The sequence below is a fragment of the Erythrolamprus reginae genome, chromosome 2 (genome assembly GCF_031021105.1).
Source record: "Erythrolamprus reginae isolate rEryReg1 chromosome 2, rEryReg1.hap1, whole genome shotgun sequence".
Classification (NCBI taxonomy): domain Eukaryota; kingdom Metazoa; phylum Chordata; class Lepidosauria; order Squamata; family Dipsadidae; genus Erythrolamprus; species Erythrolamprus reginae.
This window is the reverse complement of record NC_091951.1, coordinates 166664067-166688424: the sequence shown is the minus strand read 5'-3', so window position 1 is coordinate 166688424 and position 24358 is coordinate 166664067. Positions and strand designations below refer to the sequence as shown.

The 24358-nt window shown below is 40.2% G+C and overlaps 1 protein-coding gene across 2 annotated transcripts in view; it reads right to left on the bottom strand.

The window, feature by feature from the left end:
* WIPI1 (WD repeat domain, phosphoinositide interacting 1) overlaps positions 1-24358 on the bottom strand; it is a 56935-nt gene that overhangs the window by 19531 nt on the left and 13046 nt on the right. For both annotated transcript variants that reach the window (XM_070740294.1, XM_070740295.1), the window contains exons 3-6: positions 18275-18444; positions 8813-8909; positions 1840-1937; positions 293-385 (exon numbers count right to left, since the gene is read on the bottom strand). In XM_070740294.1, coding sequence (XP_070596395.1) covers positions 293-385; positions 1840-1937; positions 8813-8909; positions 18275-18444 — 458 coding nt within the window. The remainder of the gene's footprint in view (positions 1-292; positions 386-1839; positions 1938-8812; positions 8910-18274; positions 18445-24358) is intronic.

Sequence of the window (24358 nt, the reverse complement as noted above, 5' to 3'; positions counted from 1 at the left end):
GGAAAACAAGATAGAGAGAAAAAACTAAATGAAACTTTATTTATGTAAAACATATATATAGTGCCCATCTTTATAGCCATCCTTTAGCAGTTGCCCATAGAGGTGTTACTAGAGGGAGATTGATTGATTGATTGATTGATTGATTGATTGATTTATTTATGTATGTATGTATGTATGTATGTATGTATGTATGTATGTATGTATGTATATGCCGCTCACTCCCAATGGATAAAGGATACCTCTGAGAAAACCCAAGGTCTATTTGAAGTCTCCCGTCACACTGCTGACTTACCTTTTCAGAAGCACTTGCTAGTTTTGACCCTGTAGAGTTGAAAGCCAAAGCCGCGAGGGGCCCTTCATGGGCAGAAATCGAACAAACGTCTCTCTGTTAAGCAAGGGGGGGGGGAAATAAAATGTGGCTATAATAGCTAAAATGCATTTCATCCCACCGAAGTAAAAAACAACAACAACACAGAAATAAAAAAATTCATTGCCCATCTTAACATTATGATTCAAAATGTACAATGTGTGGAACTGTGTATAAAGCAGCCAGGTTTGGATGCCTAGGTCTAACATGAACATTTCATCAGTCTTGCAATGAAAATATGTAAGTGGTCCAGGCATAATTTGGAACACAAACACATTCTAAGGAGAGGAGAGGAGAGAGAGGAGAGAGAGGAGAGGAGAGGGATGAGAGAGATGAGAGGAGAGGAGAGAGAGGAGAGAGATGAGAGGAGAGAGAGGAGAGGGATGAGAGGAGAGGGGAGAGAGAGGAGAGGAGAGGAGAGGGATGAGAGGAGAGGGGAGAGAGAGGAGAGGAGAGGAGAGGAGAGAGAGGAGAGGAGAGAGAGGAGAGAGATGAGAGGAGAGAGAGGAGAGGAGAGGGATGAGAGGAGATGAGAGGAGAGGAGAGAGAGGAGAGGAGGGAGAGGAGAGAGAGGAGAGAGATGAGAGGAGAGGAGAGAGAGGAGAGGAGAGAGAGGAGAGGAGAGAGAGGAGAGGAGAGAGAGGAGAGAGAGGAGAAGAGAGGAGAGAGAGGAGAGGAGAGGAGAGAGAGGAGAGGAGAGAGAGGAGAGAGATGAGAGGAGAGGAGATGAGAGAGAGGAGAGGAGAGAGAGGAGAGAGAGGAGAGGAGAGAGAGGAGAGGAGAGAGAGGAGGGGAGGAACAGAACAGAATAGAATTTGAACCTTAAAGTGATCTTGAATTAAAGTATGGTGGCAGCAATAAAGGGAAGGAGAAGGAAGGCACTGGGATAATCAATAGGTGCGGGCTAGTTCATAGTAACTAGAGGACAGAAGAGTAAGGTAAATCAGTGTTACTTTACTTATCTTGCAAGATCTATTTGAAAACTGCTTTGGCACAACTACCACATGATTCTAACTACAGAAGAACGGGAACCAAATCTAGCTAAATCCCCCCCCCACTGTAGTGTTTGTTCAATGCACAGAACAAAATACATTTTCTCTTTCTTGCATCCCTCTACTTTGAATTATTCATGCTCATGATAGGACTCCCACTAAGTGGGAACAACAAATGTGATTATTCAACAGGGGAGAGGAAGGAGGGATGGGGAAACAGTTGGGAAAAAAACAATAAAACAATAAAAATAAAGGAAAACATCCCAAATGGACTCCAGAGCATCAAAATAAAAACATACTTTTTATTTGTTATTTTTATTAATCAGATTTGAATGCCGCCCTTCTCCGTAGACTCAGAGATGCATATGCTGTATGCTACAAATGTAATGCTTCTACCTCATTTAAATTCTACTCTCAAGCCACAGAGTTACTAAATCTGTGGCCCAGAATAAAATCTTTGGGATTCATGTTTGCACCTACCAAAAGGTTTCCATCATACAACACAATCTCGCCGACAACAGGACTACCAGGATATGCCACGTAGGAGTTGGAATGGTTGATAGAAAGTGCGCATAAACCTGCCAAGAGAAGAAATAGCATGGTCAGGAAGTAGCGGAGCTCAGGGATAACAGATGCAAGGAGCTCAGAGGCAACGGCATGGCTTCTCCTGGAGAAACCTGTTCTGGACCAGTTCTGGCAGCCACAAGCATTCTGGACAAAAACCGTCTGGACTCTTGTGACATCTGCAGGTAGCAGATGGTATCGTTCCGTTCAGAAACTGCTCAGCAAATGTGAACATTGTGACTGATTTTCCCCTTCACATATCCACCCTTAAACTGGATGGCTTTTCCTTTATGGGGCCATTGGATTTCGGGGATTATCACAGAGATACCAGTGGAATCCTCCTGAGAAATTGCTGGCGAAGCTAGTTTCATGGTCTGACGCACAACACAGCAAAAGTATGTGTGTAGGCAAGGAATGAATTCACTTTTGTTACTATGCCGGAAAGAGATCAGCAGGCGCTCTAAGCAGAAAGAGTAGAAAGCAGAAACAAAAAACCAGAAATCGTTGAAAAACCACAGGGCAGCAATTTTAAGATTTGTTGCCTAGCGATTATCAACTATGTAAAGAGATGCCCACCAATCAAACACTATATTTAGCATTATTCCCATTTGTTTCCTTACTTTTATTACTTTATGAAAGTGAAGTAAAATGTAGTGTATCATATTAGTAATAACAAAGGATTTCATTGATTCAAAATCCTTGTATACTTTTCAAAACACTGTCATTGGATTTCTTGTCAAGACAGTATATTGTTATATTTCTAAAGTTATTCTAGCTTTCGAAGTCATACCAAAGGTGCTTTTTTTTTCAAAAGACAGATGGACTTTCTTAGTTTTTGTTTTTGAAAATATATATCAGCCAAGCTCTGATAATCCAGTCTCCATAGACAACTTTCCAAGTCACTTTGTATTTTGTTTAAAGCAAACCCCAAAGCTGTTTCAATACAAAAGGAGGTCAAATTCGGGGCCACTAATTGTTATCTCTTCTCAAAGATCCTCTTGGATTCCTTGAAAAATTATTAACCACTTGCAGCTCCTACCTTTCCAATTATGCAGAGTTGCCTCTTTCATTAAATTATTTCCTAGTGACATTCAAAACCCATTGTTCACAATGATTTACATGCAAAAGACTCCATTTATTTAAAATGATCTGTTCTGAGTTCGAAATGCCTATTCTGGAAATGTCTGTCTAAAACAGGCCTATTTTAAGCTCAAAATATTGGTTTAAACTCAGAATATCTGAAACTGCATTGGGCACTTCCATTAAAAGTACAAAACAAAATGGCCTGATACAATATTCAACCATTCTCCACCCTGCTCCCACATATTGGATTCAGTCTTGACTGACGAGGAGCATCTATTTGGGGAGAAATCCAATGTATGCTCTTGTGCCCTCCTGACAGTGGACTTTTAAGAGTTTGTCCATTCAGCTCACACTCTTGTGCACCACTGATGCAGTTCAAAATGTATGTTGCAAAGATGTATTTGCCAATTTGGGCTGCCTACTGAGCCCCCCCTCCACTCCCCCCCCCCCAAAATAGGTTGCCAAATAAAACATAAAACACCATCTTCATTATTATTTTTGTTTGAGCAAAAGTTGTATCCCTGATGGCTTTTATTAATTTAATCAATTTATATGTTGTGGAACTTAAAAGTCAATTTCCAGCAGTTTACCCCATAAAATATTTTAAAAAAACAGAAAAGCCAATAAAAACATACAAAATAACCAGAAAGCAATAGGTGCAGTAATGACCATCCAAAGGCCCTTTTTGTTCAGATATATTTATAAATGCTGGCAGGGCTTGCTCCAGTTGGAGCTGGGGATTTGGGATTTGTCACAAGGGAACGCACAATGCTAAAACAGTTCCATGGTTTGTTCCAGCCCGAATGTTCTCTGTTTGGCTGCTGCTTTAAAGCTTAAAACAAAATCCATTTTCCATTTTGTGTATCTTCACTCTTTTTCCACACATAAAAACCTTACTGCATGCACTATCCCTATCTCCTGCAACCCACTTTACCAGATCTTTCTGCACGTTTCAGCAGTGAGCACATTTCCACGCTAACTACTGGCTCTAGTAAATGAGGGATGATTCGGCAGCGCACACAGATAATCCAATTGAAGATTTAGAAAATGTCAGAAAGCAGATAAAAGCCTACTGATTAGGTCCCACAGAGTTGGCCTTCTCCAGGTCCCGTCGACTAAACAATGTTATTTGGTGGGTCCCGGGGAAGAGCCTTCTCTGTGGTGGCCCCAACCCTCTGGAACCAGCTCCCCCCTGAGATTAGAACTGCCCCCACCCTCCTTGCCTTTCGTAAACTCCTTAAAACCCACCTCTGCCGCCAGGCATGGGGGAATTGAGACATCTCCCCCGGGTCTATACAATTCATGTATGGTATGTTTGTGTGTATGTCTGCTTTAATAATGGGTTTTTTTAAATGTTTTTAAATTATTAGATTTTATTGTTGTTATTATTATTATTATTATTTATTATTATTATTTTGGATTTGTATGCCGCCCCTCTCCGCAGACTGTTGTGAGCCGCCCCAAGTCTACGGAGAGGGGCGGCATACAAATCTAATAAATAAAATAAATAAAAATATATAAATAATTCTCTGCACAGATCAGGCCTCTCCACAACTCCTTAGGCAATTGCTGGGCTGGGCAGACAAAACTAAAGATTCACAAGCCTGCTCCATGAAGGCTCCTTAAGTCTTTCAATCTTACTTATTTATTAGGAATTACTAACCAGACCTATAAGAAAGAAATTTTATATCTAGTTATACATATTTTAACTGCGGCTAGGATAATATATGCGCAAAATTGGAAAGGGGAGAATATCCCCAAAGAGGAAGAAGTTATTACAAAAATATTAGATTGCGCTGAAATGGATATGATGACAAGACGCTTAAATGATCAAGAAGATACGGAATTTTATGATACATGGAACAAAGTTTATATATGGATAAATAAGAAGAAACAGTAGAAGGTTAAGATAACAATTAAATAAATGAGTAAATTGTTTCGGCAAAGATAAGATTTATGTGTTATAATAGAATTAGTTAGAATATGTTTGTTTTAGAAATATATTAGAATCAGTTTACATATGAAGAATTATTATGAGATGAATCTTGAATTTATATTAGAATTAGTTTAAATATGAAAAATTATAATGAGAAGTTTAACAAATTATTTTTTAACATTTATAATAATGAATTGTATTTAAATGTGTATTCTTTTTTCTGTATTCAAATTTATACTTTTGAGATAAGCGGGGAAATATAACCCCACTTTTGTGTTAAATGTATGTGTGCCTGTTCGTCTATTTTATGAAAATTAATAAAAATATTTTTTTTAAAAAAAGTCTTTCAATCCCACACTTTACGTTTTCTCCATCCTTACAGAGTACCTACCTGGCCTACAAGCAAACTTAAAACCCTAAATACAAAACCGTTGATATTTGCAAATGTCATAATAGTCCAGCCACAGATGAGGAGCAAGACCTTGTGTTAATACTCAATGTTCTCTTTGTATTTCTAATGCCACTTGGTCTTGGGCCAAACATAATATTTAGCAGGTTGTGTTCACAGCATTGACATGGGAGACAGGAGGTATGGATGTATGTCATCCTGGGACCAATTTTATGCCACTTTAAGAAAAAGCAAAGTTAATATATTGAGTGACCATAAATTGCCTTTTTTTAAAATTAGGAAGCCAAGAGCACAATGGGGTAACATATCATTGATGACATTCCCAGAAGGGCTAATATAGAACTGATCCAGTCCCTCCTTTTTGTTAAAATAAAAAGGTATATTAAATTTGCAAGATGTTAAGCTCTGTAGGAGGAGTGGCAAAATTTGGTGGTGGAGTTAAAAGAGGGATCAGCCTAGAATACTTTCATAGCCACAAGAGGACTTTAATTCTGTTGACCCTTATCTAACCCCAAGCAGCAACATTTATTTGAGAAGACTCCTAAAAGATTTGGGGGGGGGGGGGGGTAGCAATAAATCAGTTTACACCTTCATGTATAGCCGTGGTCTTTCGCACCTGATAAATTCATTGCTATTTTTCTTTTCTAAAAATGGTTTTTGACACTTTCAGAATCTGACAATTTATTGCCATATTTCAGCTGGATGTAACAGAGGTTTGGAGTCCTATACAACCTGTAGTTTGCTCAGAACAGAAACTATGCTCCCGGGAAGAAAACAATCCCCATCCTGAAAAAGTCTTTTGCTATGCTGGGAAAATCTATTAAGTTCAGTTTTATTCTGGCTCTCATTGTTTCAAACGTAAATTAATTTTGGCCTGCATTCTGATTAATCGGTAATTTTTATAAATTGCAAGTAGATATATTTAGGTTTAAATTGCTCAAGTACATGTAGCACTTAAGTTTTTGAAATGCTAACTTCATTTCAAAATTCAGAAAAACACAGAATGCAGGGCAGGAAGAGAGAGGCAGGGAGGGAAGGAAGAAGGGAGAGAGAGAGAGAGATGTACAGACACATGGTTAAATTAAAAATGTACTAAACCAATACGTCCCTTTCCCTGTAATTATGACAGAGGTCACTCTGCTCCAATCATTCAACACACAAAATGATCTGCTGGCTTTGCTTAACTCCTGTATTACCAGTGGTTATCTAGGCTGCTAAATGGGCCTCTGGGAAGGTCTAAATGATGTTATACAGAAATAATATGTCCTGCAAAATGTTTTGTTCCTGGTTAATTAAGAGAATAATTTTGTTTCTGTACTTGAATTGGAGAAGTGAAGATAAGGTAAACAACCAGATCTGGGCTCCAGAAACCCAGACAATTACTAAATGGTGGCAGAGAGATAATTTACATCAATTGCTCTACTGTCCTCTAATAGCTATCTGGATTTTTTGCAGTTCAGATCTGATAATCCTAGATAACTATAAAAGTGCTGCCTAGAAATCCTCAACCATTCAAATGGCAATATTCCCATGAAGTGAAAGAGATTGTATATTATAGAAGAAACAATCACATTCTTTTTGAAAGTGCATGTACCTATAATATCGACATGAAAACAAAATTTCAGGAACTATCTCATAGTGTTTATTAAATAATAAAAGATAAATGTTCGGATTAACGTCCAAAAAGTCTGACAAGAATTTACACTATTACAGAACTCATAGTGTAAATTCTTGTCAGACTTTTTGGACGTTAAAAATGAAAAAACAAGACAAAATTAACGGGAGAACCCAATTAAATGGGGAAACTGCTGCCTTGCCATCCATCCATAACCTGCATGCTATTATTTACAAGGATAAGTATACAGTGGTACATCTACTTAAGAACTTAATTCATTCTGTGACCAGGTTCTTAAGTAGAAACGTTTGTAAGAAGAAGCAATTTTTCCCATAGGAATCAATGTAAAAGCAAATAATGTGTACGATTGGGGAAACCACAGGGAGGGTGGAGGCCCTGTTTCCTCCCAGGAGATTCCTAGAGAGGCCCCACAGAGGCTTCTCCTCGCCTTTTCCGGCCCTATTTCCTCCCAGGAGATTCCTAGAGAGGCCCCATGGAGGCTTCTCCCTGCCTTTTCCGGTTCGGAGGCTTGGGCTTGTAAATGGAAAATGGTTCTTGAGAAGAGGCAAAAAAATCGTGAACATCCGGTTCTTATCTAGAAAAGTTCGTAAGTTGAGACGTTCTTAAGTAGAGGTACCACTATACTTGCAAGTTAATGATTTTCCTTAACCTTAGAAAAGTTTCTAGTCCTCAACTTACAGCAGTTCATTTAGTGACTGTTCAAAGTTACAACGGCACTGAACAAAGTGGCATGAACGTTTTTCATACTTACAACCATTACAATATCCCAAGGGTCATGTGATCAAAATTCAGATGCTTAACAACGGACTCATATTTACGACGGTGGCAAAGTCTGAGGATCACGCGATCAACCTTACGACCAGCAGAAGAGAATGGGGAAGCCAGATTCACTTAACGACTGGGTTGCTAATTTCACAACCGCAGTGATTCACTTAACAACTGTGGCGAGTAAGGTCCCGAAAGGGAGCAAAACTCACTTAGCTAACGTCTCAGCCACAGAAATGTTGGGCTTGATTATGGTCGTAAGTCAAGAACTATTTGTGTAGCCAATAGATGGACTGGGTGGGAAAAGGAAAAGAGTGTCTTGCCTCAGAATAACTGAAGCTGTCATTGGCACATAGCTTCCTCAGAGTTTCCACTGCCCTGCACTGGAACCAGGACAGATTTATAGCAATAGAGACTAAGCTGAGCATTGGTATAATTGGTAATTAGCAGAGTCCTTGCTAATTACAGAACAACATGTTGTAATAACCCCAAGAAAGCTATAATGATGTAAATGTACAACAGTTAGAACAGAATATAGTCAAAGTGCTTAATATTTAATCTACTATAGTTGTTAGTTTACAGCAGAGGTGGGTTCCTCCTGATTCGGACCGGTTCGCCCGAATTGATAGCAACCCACTGGTGATGTCACAATGATATCACAGAACCGTTTCTGTTGGTCCAGGGATGCCGCCATCTTTTTTGGGAGAATTTATTTTGCATTTTTTGGGGGGGGGGGGTTTAATATTTTTTTCCTGGTGTTTTTTTCCCCTGCGCATGTGCAGAAGCTGAGTTTCCAGCACTGCGCATGCGCCACTATCTTGTTTTCAGCTTTTTGGGGTTGTTTTTTTTTCAGCACTGTGCATGTGGCGCGGGAGGAAGCGAAGTGGCAGCGAGGTGAGTTAGAACCCAACCCTGATTTACAACTATAGTTAGAAGTAACAAGAAGTCCAAACTATTCCTATTGCAGAAAGCGGCAGGAGCATTTTTCTACTGGCCCTATGAAGAGAAGACCACCAGAAGCCCATTACTCTCCTTTGGCAATTCATGCTTATTCCCTTACCTGTGGTGTTAGGAGGGGTGTTCAGGATCGTTTTCAGAAGCTTCATGTCTTTAATGTTATGAATATAAATAGATTCTTCCAAGCAAACAATCAGTCTCTGCAAGGATAAAAAAAAATGAAAACAAAACTCTTGTTATTTAAGCATGAGAAACACCCCAAGTGCTGCCAGATCCCATCAGGGCATTCCAGAAGGATTCAGTCACAAGATAACTCAAACTGCCTTCAAGGAAGTCAAGAAGAGGACCTCCTAGTTCTACCATTTTTCATATGCATAATTATATCTTTTTTTTTCTTCAGCAATTTTTTTTGTGCGGAAAGAAAGACGATTATCAAAGTGATAGGCAGGAACAGGACCACAAACAGTTATCTGTAATGTGCCATATTTGTTTTTGAAAACAGAGATAGACATAGGGTAACTCTGAAACAGCATCTCACACATCAGTCCCTATAGTTGTGTGACATGGGAATGTTACCTCTACAAAAAATGTTTTACCTCAAGTAAATCAAGCTCAGTTCCTTATGATAATTCCAACCATTTGTTTTTCTAGACTCTTTTATTTATTTATTTATTTATTTATTTTGTCCAATACACAATGAGGTTTTAGTGAGTATATATCTATATACACATAGTAAAATACATAATGGAGGTTATAGAGGAGATACTCATAGTAAAATATATCTAAGAAATAATAGAAAAGAAGATATAGTAATAGAACATATCAATGAAAGAATAGAAGAAGAGATATAGGAATAGAAGAAAGGTATAGGAGATATAGGAGAGTAATAGGACAGGGGACGGAAGGCACTCTAGTGCACTTGTACTCGCCCCTTACTGACCTCTTAGGAATCTGGATAGGTCAACCGTAGATAATCTAAGGGTAAAGCGTTGGGGGTTTGGGGATGACACTATGGAGTCCGGTAATGAGTTCCACGCTTCGACAACTCGGTTACTGAAGTCATATTTTTTGCAGTTAAGTTTGGAGCGGTTAATATTAAGTTTAAATCTGTTGTGTGCTCTTGTGTTGTTGTGGTTGAAGCTGAAGTAGTCGCCAACAGGCAGGAGGTTGCAGCATATGATCTTGTGGGCAATACTTAGATCTTGTTTAAGGCATCTTAGTTCTAAACTTTCTAGACCCAGGATTGAAAGTCTAGTCTCATAGGGTATTCTATTTCGAGTGGAGGAGTTGATAAGTTGATAAGGATTTTGAAGGTTTTCTAGTGCAACCCCATCCCAAGGCAGGAATTCTCAGATCATCCCGGTCAAATGGCTGTTTAATGTTTGCTTGAAAACCTCCAAGGATGGAATGTAATTAACAGACTTCGCTTGCATCCTTGGCATAGGGAATAGATTTGATTTGCCATAATGTCCTTGTACCCACTCTTATTTTAAAATGTCATGAAAATTCAATCTTATTTTTCAATATTTTTTTTACATTATGTTGGGAAAATCTGCTCAACATTTAGGAGTATAATGGTGATTATAGCATTTATAGGAGCTGTTGTAGTTTATGAAATGGAAAGAACTGGAACAATGAATCAGTGGACACACTTGCTCCAAAATTACTTGACTGCATCATATACTTCTAGCTGTCAAGATAATGCTGAACTGTGCAGAATATCTGTTTGGAAAATTGCATTTACTGAAACTACTGCAATCCTGCACTCATTTACCTGGAGGTCAACTCCATTAAACCTATTGGAACTTATTTCTGAACCGATATTAACTGTACTGAAGATGAATATATACTGTCCCCTCGCATCCTGGACATAAATTGTTTTAACTCCTACCTTCAAAACGATGCTATGGAGCACTGCACATCAAGACAAGTAGACACAAGAACAGTTTTTCCCAAACGCCATCACTCTGCTAAACAAATAATTCTCTCACCACTGTCAAACTATTCACTAAGGCCACATTACTATTACTATTTGTCTTCTCATCTCCTCCCCCTTATGACTGTATGACTATAACTTGTTGCTTGTATCCTTATGATTTACAGTATATTAATATTGATTGTTTCCCCTTGTACGATTCCTGATGAATGTATCTTGTCTTTTTATGTACACTAAGAGCATATGCACCAAAGACAAATTCCTTGTGTGTTCAATCACATTTGGCCAAAAAAAATTCTATTCTATTCTATTCTATCTACTCCACTCCATTCTATCCATGTATATTAGGCAATTCAACTAATTATTCAATAACCTAAAAAAACTAGTCAATTACAAGAAAAATCCTAATACTGCAAATTGGAACATGATTTCATCTTTTTCCAGAATCTTTGCATATTAAAAACATGAGCAAAGTTTCATCTCTGACAAATTGCTCATGGCATAACCAAATTGTGACCATTTAGTTACAACAATCTAAAGTTTTCTCAAGACACAGAAGCCATTTACAGGTTCTAGCAGGGCAAAGAAAAAAATGAATCTGAAATCACGCTAGCATCCTGAGGCCACTGAAATGTAATTTTTTAAAGATGAAACTTAGTTCATAAAACCCAAATTCGAAATTATTGCAAAAATAGGATTCTGTACTTAAATCTTTCAAAAAAAAATTTAGTAAACAAAATTTTTCCTGGCTACAGCATTCCAAACAAGGACTGTCAAGTAATTTAACCATGTTATTTCAATAAACATGTTATTTCCAAATAATCTAGCACTGTATTTTCCAGTACTCATATACAATGCTGAAGTAATCAGATTTTCCACTAAAATGACTCATGCAGAAGAAAATGTATTCTGAGCTTGCATCAGTATCAGTGGTAAGTTTGGATTTTGTAATGAAACACTCTGCTTTTATAAATTCTAGGATTCCCTATGAGATCAATGTGCTGCCTATATAAAAATCCCTACTCGCTGTCTGAAGCTGGTTACTTATTTAAGCATAAACCGATATTCCCTTATCTTATTACCCCATATCCCCTCATACCCCATTTTGTTTCTAAATCCTTAAAAAATTGATCTGACCAAAAATGCACATGGTATTCCTAGGAATCCATTTATACACTGATCACTAAGCTCTGAGTAAAACTAGAAATGGTTAACAGTCCCATGTGCCAGGAAAAACAAAATTTAAAATTATATTTAACGTTTTACAAGTTCAGCTAGACTACAAAGTAACCCCGAAGAAAGAATATATCCAAAATTCATCATTTGGGAAATTTTGCCCTCCCTCTTTATTCTCTATAGCAGTGATGGCGAACTTTTTTTGGTTCGCGTGCCAAAAGAAGGTGTGGCCATGTGTCAGCAGGCGTACACATGCCCACACCATTCCCTCCCTCTGTTCATGCGCATAGTCCAGAAGCACATTGCTCAGAATTCTGGGAGTTGAAGTCCACACATTTTAAAGCCGCCATGTTTGAAAAACACTGGTCTAGATCCAGTCTCCCACATTCCTACTGGGACGAGAGAGAAAAAAAATCCAGGGAAAAAGGAGTATTTGCATACTTCACCGAGCACAAAAAAAGAAATATTAGAAAGACATAAAGGAAAGGATTACTGAACAGAAGTAAAATGGTTCAATTATAAAGAACAACATGGGAAATTGTAGATATTCAGTTAAGGCAGTTGCTACATAGCAAGTCAAAAATGTAGAGTTTTTTTCTGACTCCAGAAGAAACATATGTGACCCTCTCAAACATATGTGACCCCTTTATATGAAAAAGTCAGGACAAGCTAAAAAAATTCCTACCGTATGTAGTATAGTGTTAGCTTTTGAAATTTAATTCCCACAGGAATGGTTGTGTTTGTAACAAAAATGAAGTGTTCAGTTAATTGCAAGATCAAAAAAATCTCTTGCTGAATAAGTTTTTGTGGATAACAAACCAGTTTATATAAATATTTAGAGAAGCAGACTCTGTGTATCCAATAGTTAATCTATCCAATAACAAAAGACTTTTGTTGCTGCAATGGTGGCGAACCTAAGAAGTAATTGGTGTTGGATAGTTTTGAGTTTTCAAAGGATTAAACACATTTTTAGGTAAGGCTTCATGTGCAAGCAGCATTCTCAAATGTTCAAAAGAAACAGTGAAAGGGCAATATCTTCATTCCCTTCTTATATCCAAAGGATCCTGATGGATCTTCCTTAAATGGTGGTTTATAACATTGGTCTGATAGAAAATGGCAATTTTCAAGAGTCAGTGTTATCAGGTACAAGAAGCAAGGCAAGAGGAAGTACCCTTCATGGTTGGAATTATGACAAATTCACAATTTATAAACAATTGATTTGTACACCCACAAATCAGAAGCGTCTGGAGAAACCATAAAGCGACCCAAAATTCTAGAACCTTCTTGCTGAGAATGAGAACCTGATACAATTCAACAAAACAGACTTAGTTTCAGAGGAACAACCTACCAGGATATTCATGTTCCCATTTTTTTTAAAAAAAATCTGCTTATAAACTATCAAACCCTTTCACCAACTGGAAACCATATTTTATTTTGCCAAACATATGTGACTAATAATGATCTGGCAATAAAGGGCTTAATCAGCTTAATTTAAAAGGATTCCTCTATTCTAAAATTCTAAAATTTTCCATGCATGTGTCCAATCAAGAAAAATAACCACACAAAGGCTCTTACGCTTTTCATTATTTGCAACAATAACATTTCATAGTTTTCATCATGATGTCCTTAGCAGTTTATGTTAAGGACTACAGCTATGCTTCACAGACATTCTTCACTTATCATATTAGAGGCCGCGACTATAATACATTAGAAGGGAGATGTACTTGAAGGGAAATAGACCAGAGGCCCCCAACTTTGGGGGCATCAGAGACCAGATCTGTGAAGAGGTTTTTCCGCAGACTGATGGGACGTTGCAGGCATTTGCCCTCTATTTAGCCAGGCGGGCGTGCAGATCCCTCACGGACCTCTGGGATGACTGCCACCACCAGAAGAGCCTGTCTACAGTCCTCTTAGTCACCACCCCAGAGCGAGAAGTTTCCTGCAAGGAGCAGTTAACCTCTGTCCTCCTGTAGTACACTGCTAACCTTCTTGGGACCTGTCTTTAGTCTTACAGGTGCTCATGGAGCCTCCCCCTTCGAGCCCCTCCGGTCTATCAGCCTCCACCTTCTGACCCTCAAGGTGTTTTCCTGGTAGCGAATACATCTGCCAGGCGAATTTCAGAATTGGCTGCCCTGTCTCTGCACCTTCCATTCAGACAGGATCATTTATTTTATTTATTTATTACTTAGATTTGTATGCCGCCCCTCTCCGAAGACTCGGGGCGGCTCACAACATGTAGTAACAAATCATAAGCAATCAGACAATTTAAAATATTTAAATATTTAAAAAACCCCATATGCTAACAGACACACACACAGACATACCATGCATAAATTAAACGTGCCCAGGGGGAGATGTTTCAGTTCCCCCATGCCTGACGGCAAAGGTGGGTTTTAAGGAGTTTACGGAAGGCAGGAAGAGTAGGGGCAGTCCTAATCTCCGGGGGGAGTTGGTTCTAGAGGGCCGGTGCCGCCACAGAGAAGGCTCTTCCCCTGGGGCCCGCCAACCGACATTGTTTAGTTGACGGGACCCGGAGAAGGCCAACTCTGTGGGACCTAATCGGTCGCTGGGATTCGTGAGGCAGGAGGCGGTCTCGGAGATATTCTGGTCCGATGCCATGAAGGGCTTTAAAGGTCATAACCAACACTTTGAATTGTGACCGGAAATTGATCGGCAGCCAATGCAGACTGCGGAGTGATGGTGAAACATGGGCATACCTAGGTAGGCCCATGACTGCTCTCGCAGCTGCATTTTGCACGATCTGAAGTTTCCGAACACTTTTCAAAGGTAGCCCCATGTAGAGAGCATTACAGTAGTCGAACCTCGAGGTGATGAGGGCATGAGTGACTGTGAGCAATGAGTCCCGGTCCAGATAGGGCCGCAACTGGTGCACCAGGCGAACCTGGGCAAACGCCCCCCTCGCCACAGCTGAAAGATGTTGTTCTAATGTGAGCTGTGGATCGAGGAGGACGCCCAAGTTGCGGACCCTCTCTGAGGGGGTCAATGTTTCCCCCCCCAGGGTAATGGACGGACAGATGGAGTTGTCCTTGGGAGGCAAAACCCACAGCCACTCCGTCTTATCCGGGTTGAGCTTGAGTCTGTTGACACCCATCCAGGCCCCAACAGCCTCCAGGCACCGGCACATCACTTCCACCGCTTCGTTGACTGGGCATGGGGTGGAGATGTAAAGCTGGGTATCATCCGCATATTGATGATACCTCACCCCATGTCCTTGGATGATCTCGCCCAGCGGTTTCATGTAGATGTTAAATAGCAGGGGGGAGAGGACCGACCCCTGAGGCACCCCACAAGGGAGAGACCCAGGAGTCGACCTCTGACCCCCCACTAACACCGACTGCGACCGGCCAGAGAGGTAGGAGGAGAACCACTGCAGAACAGTGCCTCCCACCCCCAGCCCCTCCAGCCGGTGCAGAAGGATACTATGGTCGATGGTATCGAAAGCCGCTGAGAGGTCAAGGAGCACCAGGACAGAGGATAAACCCCTGTCCCGGGCCCGCCAGAGATCATCCATCAACGCGACCAAAGCGGTTTCCGTGCTGTAACCGGGCCTGAAACCCGACTGCCGGGGACCTAGATAATCGGCTTCTTCCAAGGACCGCTGGAGTTGGAGTGCCACCACCTTCTCAACAACCTTCCCCATAAAGGGAAGGTTGGAGACTGGACGATAGTTATTAAGGACAGCTGGGTCCAGGGAGGGCTTCTTGAGGAGGGGGCGCACAAGCGCTTCTTTATAGAGTGATGGAAAAACTCCCCTCCCCAAGGAAGCGTTGGTAATCTCCTGGGCCCAGCTCCGTGTCACCTCCCTGCTGGCCGAAACCAACCAGGAGGGACACGGATCCAGTAAACAGGTGGCGGAACTCACAGCTCCAATGGCCTTGTCCACTTCATCAGGTGTCACCAGATCAAACTCTTCCCAGACAGGTGGACAAGTACGGTTCATACTGCAGTTGGGCCCATCCTTTCTGCCTGGTTCCACCAAGCCCAGGAGGTTATTTTGCCTGACTTCTGTCCCGGAGCATCCCACCCTCTGGAGAGACATTGGCATACCTTGGACGTTAGGAGAGCACTCCACAGGTACATCAAATGGACGGAAGCGCTTTTTGTTATGACTATGGTTCAGAAGGTGTCGCTCTCTACCATAGGGCATTGCACTGCCACCGCTTATAGCCAAAGGGCCATTCCTATTCCGGGTCATATTACGGCACACTCTACTAGGAGTGCTGCCACTTCTGCCACCTGGTTCACACAGGCGTCTATACTAGACATTTGCAGTTCAGCAACCTGGGTTTCCCCTTCCCCCTTTGTTCGCCGCTACAAGATTGATCTACAGCTGAGACACCCTTTGGATGGTGAGTTCTCCAAAGAGTAGTCTCCACCCCTTCCACTTTGAGACCTTTGGTTCCCCACTTCCTGGGGACCAGCTTGGGTGTATCCCACATGTGACTACTCCTGCCAAGAGCACCGGAAAATGAATGTTGAATACATGATACGTTCTTTTTCAGTCCTTGGCAGGAATAGTCACTCCCACCCTTAGTTAGTGTCTGGCCCCAGTCCCAGGGTGGTGATTTCTCTTTTTCAGATACTTTCCTGGGAACTCTTCGTTGCAAAAACTAAACAACCCAGCCGAGTGAAAGGGAATGTCCAACTAAATTTGATACGATCTCAGTATCCAGGTAGATGGAAGTTAATACTCACATGTGACTACTCCTATCAAAGTCCGAAAAGGAACATATCAGGTAGAAACAGTGATGGGATCCTATGGGCATAGTTCCCTCTAAGCTGAGCAGTGAGCAATCGCTCACTTAAAAATCATCATCAACTCAGAGTTTTTCAAACCTGCCCAGAAGCCGAGAGGGAAAGAGTGAGAGGGAAGGAGAGAGAGAGGAAGAGAGGAAGAGAGAGAAACAGATAGAAAAAAGAGAGGAAGGAAAAGGGAAAGAAAAAGAATGGGAGTAAGGAAGAGAGAAAGAAAATCAAAATCTAGTTTGAAACTAGCACAACTATTTAAGTGGCATTTTGATATTGATAGAGTTGCCCTATTATGAGCTCACTGTTATAGACACACAGTACAGTATTTTATTTTGAAATTCTCTGAGGCAAAACAGGGTGGGTTTTTTATTTGTTTGTTTGTTTATTATTTTTGTGCTGCCCAGTCCCGAAGGGACTGCCGCTCAGACACTATACTTTTCCGCCCACCCCCCCAAAAAATTAGAGGGAACACTGCCTATGGGTACAGTCAGGTATGCAGCACTGGTAGTAAAATCTTGGTCAGGTATGCAGTACCAGTAGAAAAATTTTGAATTGTTTTCTTTTTTTCCCTTCTGGGCTCTGGGTATGTTTTTCCTATCTCAGTAAATGAGGTTGAATGTGTATAATTTTAGAAGAGCTGTGCGTGCATGTGTGTGTATACATACACATACAGTTTATATAGTAGATAATGTATATTTTTGTGTGCCTGTGTGTAATATGTATGTACACATATGGCATGTATACATAGAATTAAATAGTATGTTTTGGATGTTCAGTAATAGTAAATAGATAGGGAAATTGTATCCCTTTGAAGCGAGGAGAGGCCAGGTACCCTAACCCTAATCCACACCCTTGACGCGAGTGACGTCGAGTTGGCCACCTTTAAGCCTTTAAGTCACATGACCTTTAAGCCACCCTTTAAGTCACATGACCTTTAAGCCATCCTCTGTCACATGATCGTCAAGCCATTTCCCCCTGGTCACATGGCTGGCAAGCCACACCCACAAAATAAGTCCCGCCCACTGTGTGGTAGTAAAAAAATTTGCAGCCCTTCCCTGGGAAGAAACCAACATTCATTTCCCAAAAGTAGAGGAATAAGATGTAGTTCAACTAAGATTGAAGCTTACCACTGATACGGAATAGATGTAACAGCAATAGCACTTAGACTTATATACCTGGTGCTTTGCAGCACAATGACAACACATTGCTCCCCAATAATCTGATCCCTCATTTTACCAACCTCAGAAGGCTGAGTTAACTTTCAGCCAGTCAGGAATTGACTCCTGACAGTGAGCAGAGTCAGCCTACAATACTGCATTCTAACCACAGGGCCGCCACGGTAATGAGTAATTAAAGATTACATCACTCTGATATATAAGATAGGGTGATACTTCAATTAAGCCATGGTTGTTTGAACCATGGTTAGTTGAGTACATCTATACTGACTAGATTCACAAACTGGCTTGTTGTTTGATGTAAAGGTGATACAACCAAGCCAACCACCTGGGTTAGCATGGTATGTGAATCTCGTCTTATTCCTAGAATAAACACTTCCCAAGAAAAGGCTAGAGAGCTATCAGATGTCCAATGGTTCTGAAAGGGAGTCAGAGAAAGATGGATACTTTTCCACCAAGAACATTCAGATCATTTACTGTCAGAGGAAAAAAGCCTCTAGGTTTTTACCTGACGGTTGAGCCGGATGGAAAGGATGTTGCTGGAATAGCTGTAGTTGCAGATTTCTGTCCCTTTCTTGAAATGATAGACGTTCATCTGCTGCGGCTTCGCCCGACTCACCACCACCACCAGACTGCTGGAGAAGAGGCGCTCCACAATGAAAACATCTGGCATTTCATCTGGATGGAAGCATGAAAAATTGTCATAGAGTTAGCAGCATGTTTTCAAAAAGGAAAGGAAAACTCATCGGCTTCATTTCTATATCCTACAATATTCTATTCCAATATTGACAAAAAGGCCAAAATGCCAATTCCATTTACTTATTCATTATTGATTATCCATTATTAATTCCATTCCATCTTTTTATTCCAAACTCAAAGGCAGCTTGCAATAATACAATTGCAATAATAAACATGATGGAACAAAAATGCAATATACAGGAAGGCCAAATTAGCCGTTAAAACCATTATCAATTAAAAGATGTACATAACTTATTACCATTTACTTAAACACTGGGAGAGTGGCAATACACACAGCCGTAAGGCTTTGCAGCCAAAAAACAGTCCTCATTTAATAATTGCTGGGACCCTTTCTACTGTTGGCTTAAAAAAAAAGAACAACTCGCTTAACAAATGATAAGAACTGTATATATTTGAACAGATACAAATCTGGTATAAAACTTTTCCCTCTTTCTCAATAGTTGTAAGAGATATCGATATTTAACTCAAAAGTGGAATGAACTTTTTTTCAAAACCTCTTTACCTTGATTTATTCAATGCTTGCTTTTACTTATCTATATTACTAAAAATTAGATGTAAGGAAACGAGCTGCTGAAAATAAAACTAGTTCATATTCTTAACACAGTTCTACCGTACACCCGCCCATTCCTTTCCTCCTTTCTTTTTTCTTCTTCTTCCCTTTTTTCTTTCTTTTCTTTGTAAGTTTGTATGTTCATTGATTGTTTTGTCTTTATATCTTGGCTTATTGTCAAAGCACACGATTATTGCTTATGTAATTTGCCATGTTTTTAATTGTCAATTGCAATTATATGTTTCTTATGTACTCATTGTATATTTTTAAATAAATTTTTAAAATTTTTTTTTAAAAAAAAGGCTTTGCAGCCTAGGAGCCACCCTAGAGAAGTACCAAATAATCAAGTGGCAGCACCTTCAGAGGATTTTTTCCTAATGTCTTAGTAAAGGGGCAGATTCATAGCAGAAGAGGTGGTCCTATAAATAGTCTGGCCCTAATCTGTTTCACTTCAAAGCTCAACACCAGGACTTTAAATTATGTCTTTATTAGATGCTGCAGCTATGATATATTATAAGGGAGATGGACTGTGAAGGCAAATGGATCATTTTATAAAATTAGAGGAATATGAAAGACTGCAATCTTTCTGCAGGCAACTGATAGCCAGAGCAGATACAGGTGCCATATGATCCCTATACTTTGCAACAGTAAGTAGCTTGGACACCAGCTATAATTTAACATAGATAACCACAATTAGCCACAAGAAGAAAGAGAAACTTTCAGGTAATCCTTGTAGCCATACCATAAGCAAATCAGTCTGAGGCTAGAAATACTAATGCTAATATAAGGTTACCATATCTGAACTGTAAGAACCTGGATCGACATTACATGTTAACAAAAAGCTAAAATTTCTGAATCTTTGCAGGCCAGGTAGCCCAAAATCCTATGTCGTTCTGTGAAAAGAAGCAACACTTTAATATATTTAACAATATACAGTATTTCTGGTATTTCTTTTGGGTAGGTCATTCTCAGGCCAACCCACTTAACAGGGTGGTTGTGGTGAGAAAAATAGGAGGAGGAAAGGGTGTGGGATATGTTCGTCACCTAATCTGTAAAAATAGTAACGGAAGGATACAAGCAAGCAAGCAAACAAATAAATAAAATATTATTGCTTTCAGGCACATTAGAAACTGGGCTTTTGTTCATTTAGAATGGCCTTTATATATGGCAGAAACACCTTCTGTAGAAATACTCCTAGCCAATCCATGTAGCTGAGATCATTAATATAGATATTAAATAATTAAGTAAATGTATTATCATTGAACTTATATGCTGCCCAACTCTTAAAAACTCACATCAAGACATTGCAATAAAATCAATAAACATAACAAGATATAATTAGCCTTTAATTAAAAGTATAACAAGTCTAACTTTCCACCAGCATGTTCTACACCAGTGGTTCCTGGGGGGGGGAATACCTTAGGGGGGCACTATGAGGCTAGGGGGTGGCAAGGGGGCACTAAGAGGCCACGTGAAAGGCAGGAAAGCATATCAGGGTGGCAAGGAAGGAGGGTAGCAGCCTACTCCCTTCCCCGCAGCCCTGCCATGCTTGGTGGCCTTCCACACAGTCTTCCTGGTGGTCCCCACTCTTGCTTGCTTTCTGAGATCAGCATCCAGCCCGGCCCGGCCAGTGGATGGGTGAGTATCCCTTGGTGGAAATGCAGATGCTGAGAGGGGTGATGGAAGGGCAGGCGGATGTCCCGGGGCTGCTGCACATGCGCCCGTCCCATTTCTGCAAAGGCAGAGCCCCCCCTTTGGCAAATAAAAGAGGGGAGGGGGATGCTGCAGAAAAGGCTCTGTGGCACTTGGGGTTCCGAAGCAGCCCACTGGCTTCTCACCCAGTCACCTGCCTGCTCTCTTTGTAGATCGACCTGGCCTATCACTGGAACATGGCCTGCGGTGCTGGGTTGGAAGCCACTGGGCTGCTTTGAAGCCCCAAGTCCCACAGAGCCAGCACGGGAGGCACAGGTGGAAGGCAGCCTTTTCTACAGCATCCCCCTCCCATCTTTAGATCACCCTGCAGGGTTGTGCCTTCATTCATTTATTGGATTTATATGCCGACCCTCTCCGATGACTATTGTGCCTTCTCTTGTCCTGCTCTCCATTCTGGAGGGCTGCACATCCCCACTGCCAATTCTCATGGAACTGTTTTATAAGCCATAAACATAAAATGTCAGGAATCCCCTGTGTTGGGAGTTAATGAGTAATTTTAGGAATTTTAAGAGCATCTCATAGTTGCAGAAGAGAGGGGGGGGAGGGAAGGAAGGAAGGATGGAAAGAAGGAAGGAGGGAGGGAGGGAGGGAGGGAGGGAAGGAAGGAAGGAAGGAAGGAAGGAAGGAAGGAAGGAAGGAAGGAAGGAAGGAAGGAAGGAAGGAAGGAAGGAAGGACAGACAGGCAGGCAGGCAGGCAGGCAGACATGACCACAATTGAGCCCAAAATTTTGGTTGCTAAACAAGAGCATTGTTAAGTGAGTTTTATCACATTTTACAAGTTGGTCACCACCACCTGGTTACCTGACCACCAAGACACGGCCACCTGAACAGGGTGGGGACACTGAGGATGAGTTTGTAGCATCAAAAGGGCGGTGGACTGAAAAAGTTTGAGAACCACTGTTCTACACCGTGTTCGCAGCATTTCATGTTAAAGAGCTTTAAACAACCAGCTTTAAAATCAACAGTCTTCTATCATGAAATGTAGCAACACTGAGATATCCCTTTATCCATGTAAAAATACTTGGGAGTTCTGTCCTTCAAAAGTATGCTGTGTTTTGATAGTGAGAATCTAGCTCAATAGATTCTGGCCTACTAGGTTATGCTGAAACACAAATTAAGTTCTACTGCTTGACTTTACGCAAAATTTTAATTTCCCTATCTTCCTTTCCTAAAGTCAAAACTATTTATTCACTATTATTCTCTTTTAATTGTTCATGTACAAAGGTACATTTAGTCTTCAATGTATAACAGTTTATTTAGTGACCGTTCAAAGTTACAACAGCACTGAAAAAAGTTACTTAAGGCTGTTTTTCACACTTATGACTATTCCAGCAGCACCCCGACGATCAGGGGATAAAATTTTCAGATGCTTGGCAACTGACTCCTATTGGAGTTCCAGTCATGTGATTAGCTTTTACAATTTTTTGACAAGCAAAGTCAATTGGGGAAGCCAGATTCACTTAACAACCATGTTACTAACTTAATAAAACCAGTCGTCCACTTAACAACTATGGCAAGAAAAATCATAAAATGAGGCAAAACTGACTTAACCTCCTATTTTATTTAGCAACAGAAATTTTGGGCTCAACTGAGGTCATGAAACAGGTTTTTCAGAAATGTTAAGTTCACGGTGTGCTCTTGTGTTCTGGTGTAATACTTGCCATAGGGTGTTTTCAACATACCCGCTTATATAGGAATGTACTGTACAGTCCTGTATTCCTTTATAATGGCTTATTTCAAATCTACCCTTTGACAGATCCACCATATCTGCCCAAATTTTATGTAGCTTTGATGCCATTTAATTGTTGTACAGTTTTACACTCCAGATATTGTAGTTTTCTTTTATATTAGATGTTCTAATCCCAGATTCATATTTTCTCCTCTTTCTTTTCTGGCTTAGTGGCCGGAACAAGATGCAATTCACAATGCATTTATACCTCTCTGCCACCATTTCATTGCCACAGCTCAGATACCATTGCCCTAGCTTTGAGGATGAGCAAAAAAAACCCAACCCTTCCATGAGAGCTGCTCCAACAAATCTAAAGCTCAGTCAATAATATAATTTGAAGCATAAAATTTAGAGAAGAAAACTTGAAGTTAACTTCTATATATTTCATTTTCAGATGAATATATCTGAATATATATCCTGCTTTTCAGATTGTTTATGACATTTTGTTACTCAATTTTTGTCTTCAGTGCATAGTGTAGATTTATATCAGGTATGTTTTAATGATGTGTTTTCTTTATGGTTTCTGCTTATTCCTGCATTTCTGCGAAAGCTAAATCTTGGGAAGCAGCATTATCTACCAACTTTGAATTTTGTAAGTGGAACTCCATGGGAAATATACCTGTGGTCAAATCTATACTAGTAGTAATGTAGTAACAATCAAACATGAAAAAGAATAGCTACATGAAAACAACTAACAGAAACAACAGTTCTGAAATGGCTGGAATAAGTTTCAATGAACTCACTCACTAAAATAATATTTAGCTGATGTGGATGCACTCTCATGAAGTAGAATAGCCTTTGATCCATTCCCAGCTCATGCACTCAAGAAAGCCACATGAATGTGACAGCTTGATTGACAAACTTGACTGTAAAAAATATGACTCCAGTAACTGAGTTGTCAAAGCATGGAACTCCTTACCGGACTCCATAGTGTCATCCCCAAACCCCCAACACCTTACCCTTAGATTATCTACGGTTGACCTATCCAGATTCCTAAGAGGTCAGTAAGGGGCGAGTACAAGTGCACTAGAGTGCCTTCCGTCCCCTGTCCTATTGCTCTCCTATATCTCCTATTCCTTTCTTCTATTCCTATATCTCTTCTTCTATTCTTTCATTGATATGTTCTATTGCTATATCTTCTTTTCTATTATTTCTTAGATATATTTTACTATGAGTATTTCCTCTATAACCTTCATCATGTATTTTACTATATGTATATAGATATATACCCACTAAAACCCTCATTGTGTATTGGACAAAATAAATAAATAAAATAAATAAATAAATAAATAAAGCTTCCATTTCTGTCTTGTACAAAACAAACTTGCAGTTCCATACAAACCAAAGCTTGATCAACTAAATCAGTTAAATTCAAAATGCAATTTATTAAGCTAGCTTGTATTTAATAATAATGATGACAATTAAATTTTACTTGTCCAATCACTAAATGATGTTAAATCAAAAACCGAAACTTCCAATTTCTAGGCTGCTATGCTAGAGACATCAATAGTGCCATTCTCATAAACTCAATCACAGCATAAGAAGTATCAGGATGCAGTTATTCTGTGCTAAACAAACCTGAATTATTTTGATCTCACTGCATTGTGTTTAGGAATAAAGGCTCTTTATGTTTCAGCCATCTGCTTATAATCACCTCTTCTTCCACCCTGTGAATTGTGCTTTCTCAGCAATGACCTTCCCTCAAATGGAGGCAAATATATGTGTCACCAGGATAATGTTGCAGGATCCAAACTGAGTCAACTACTAGGACCAGAGATGTGCTCAGACTCTGGTCCTCCTCAGGGAAGATCTCTCCCCCTCCCTCCCTCCCTCTCTCTCTC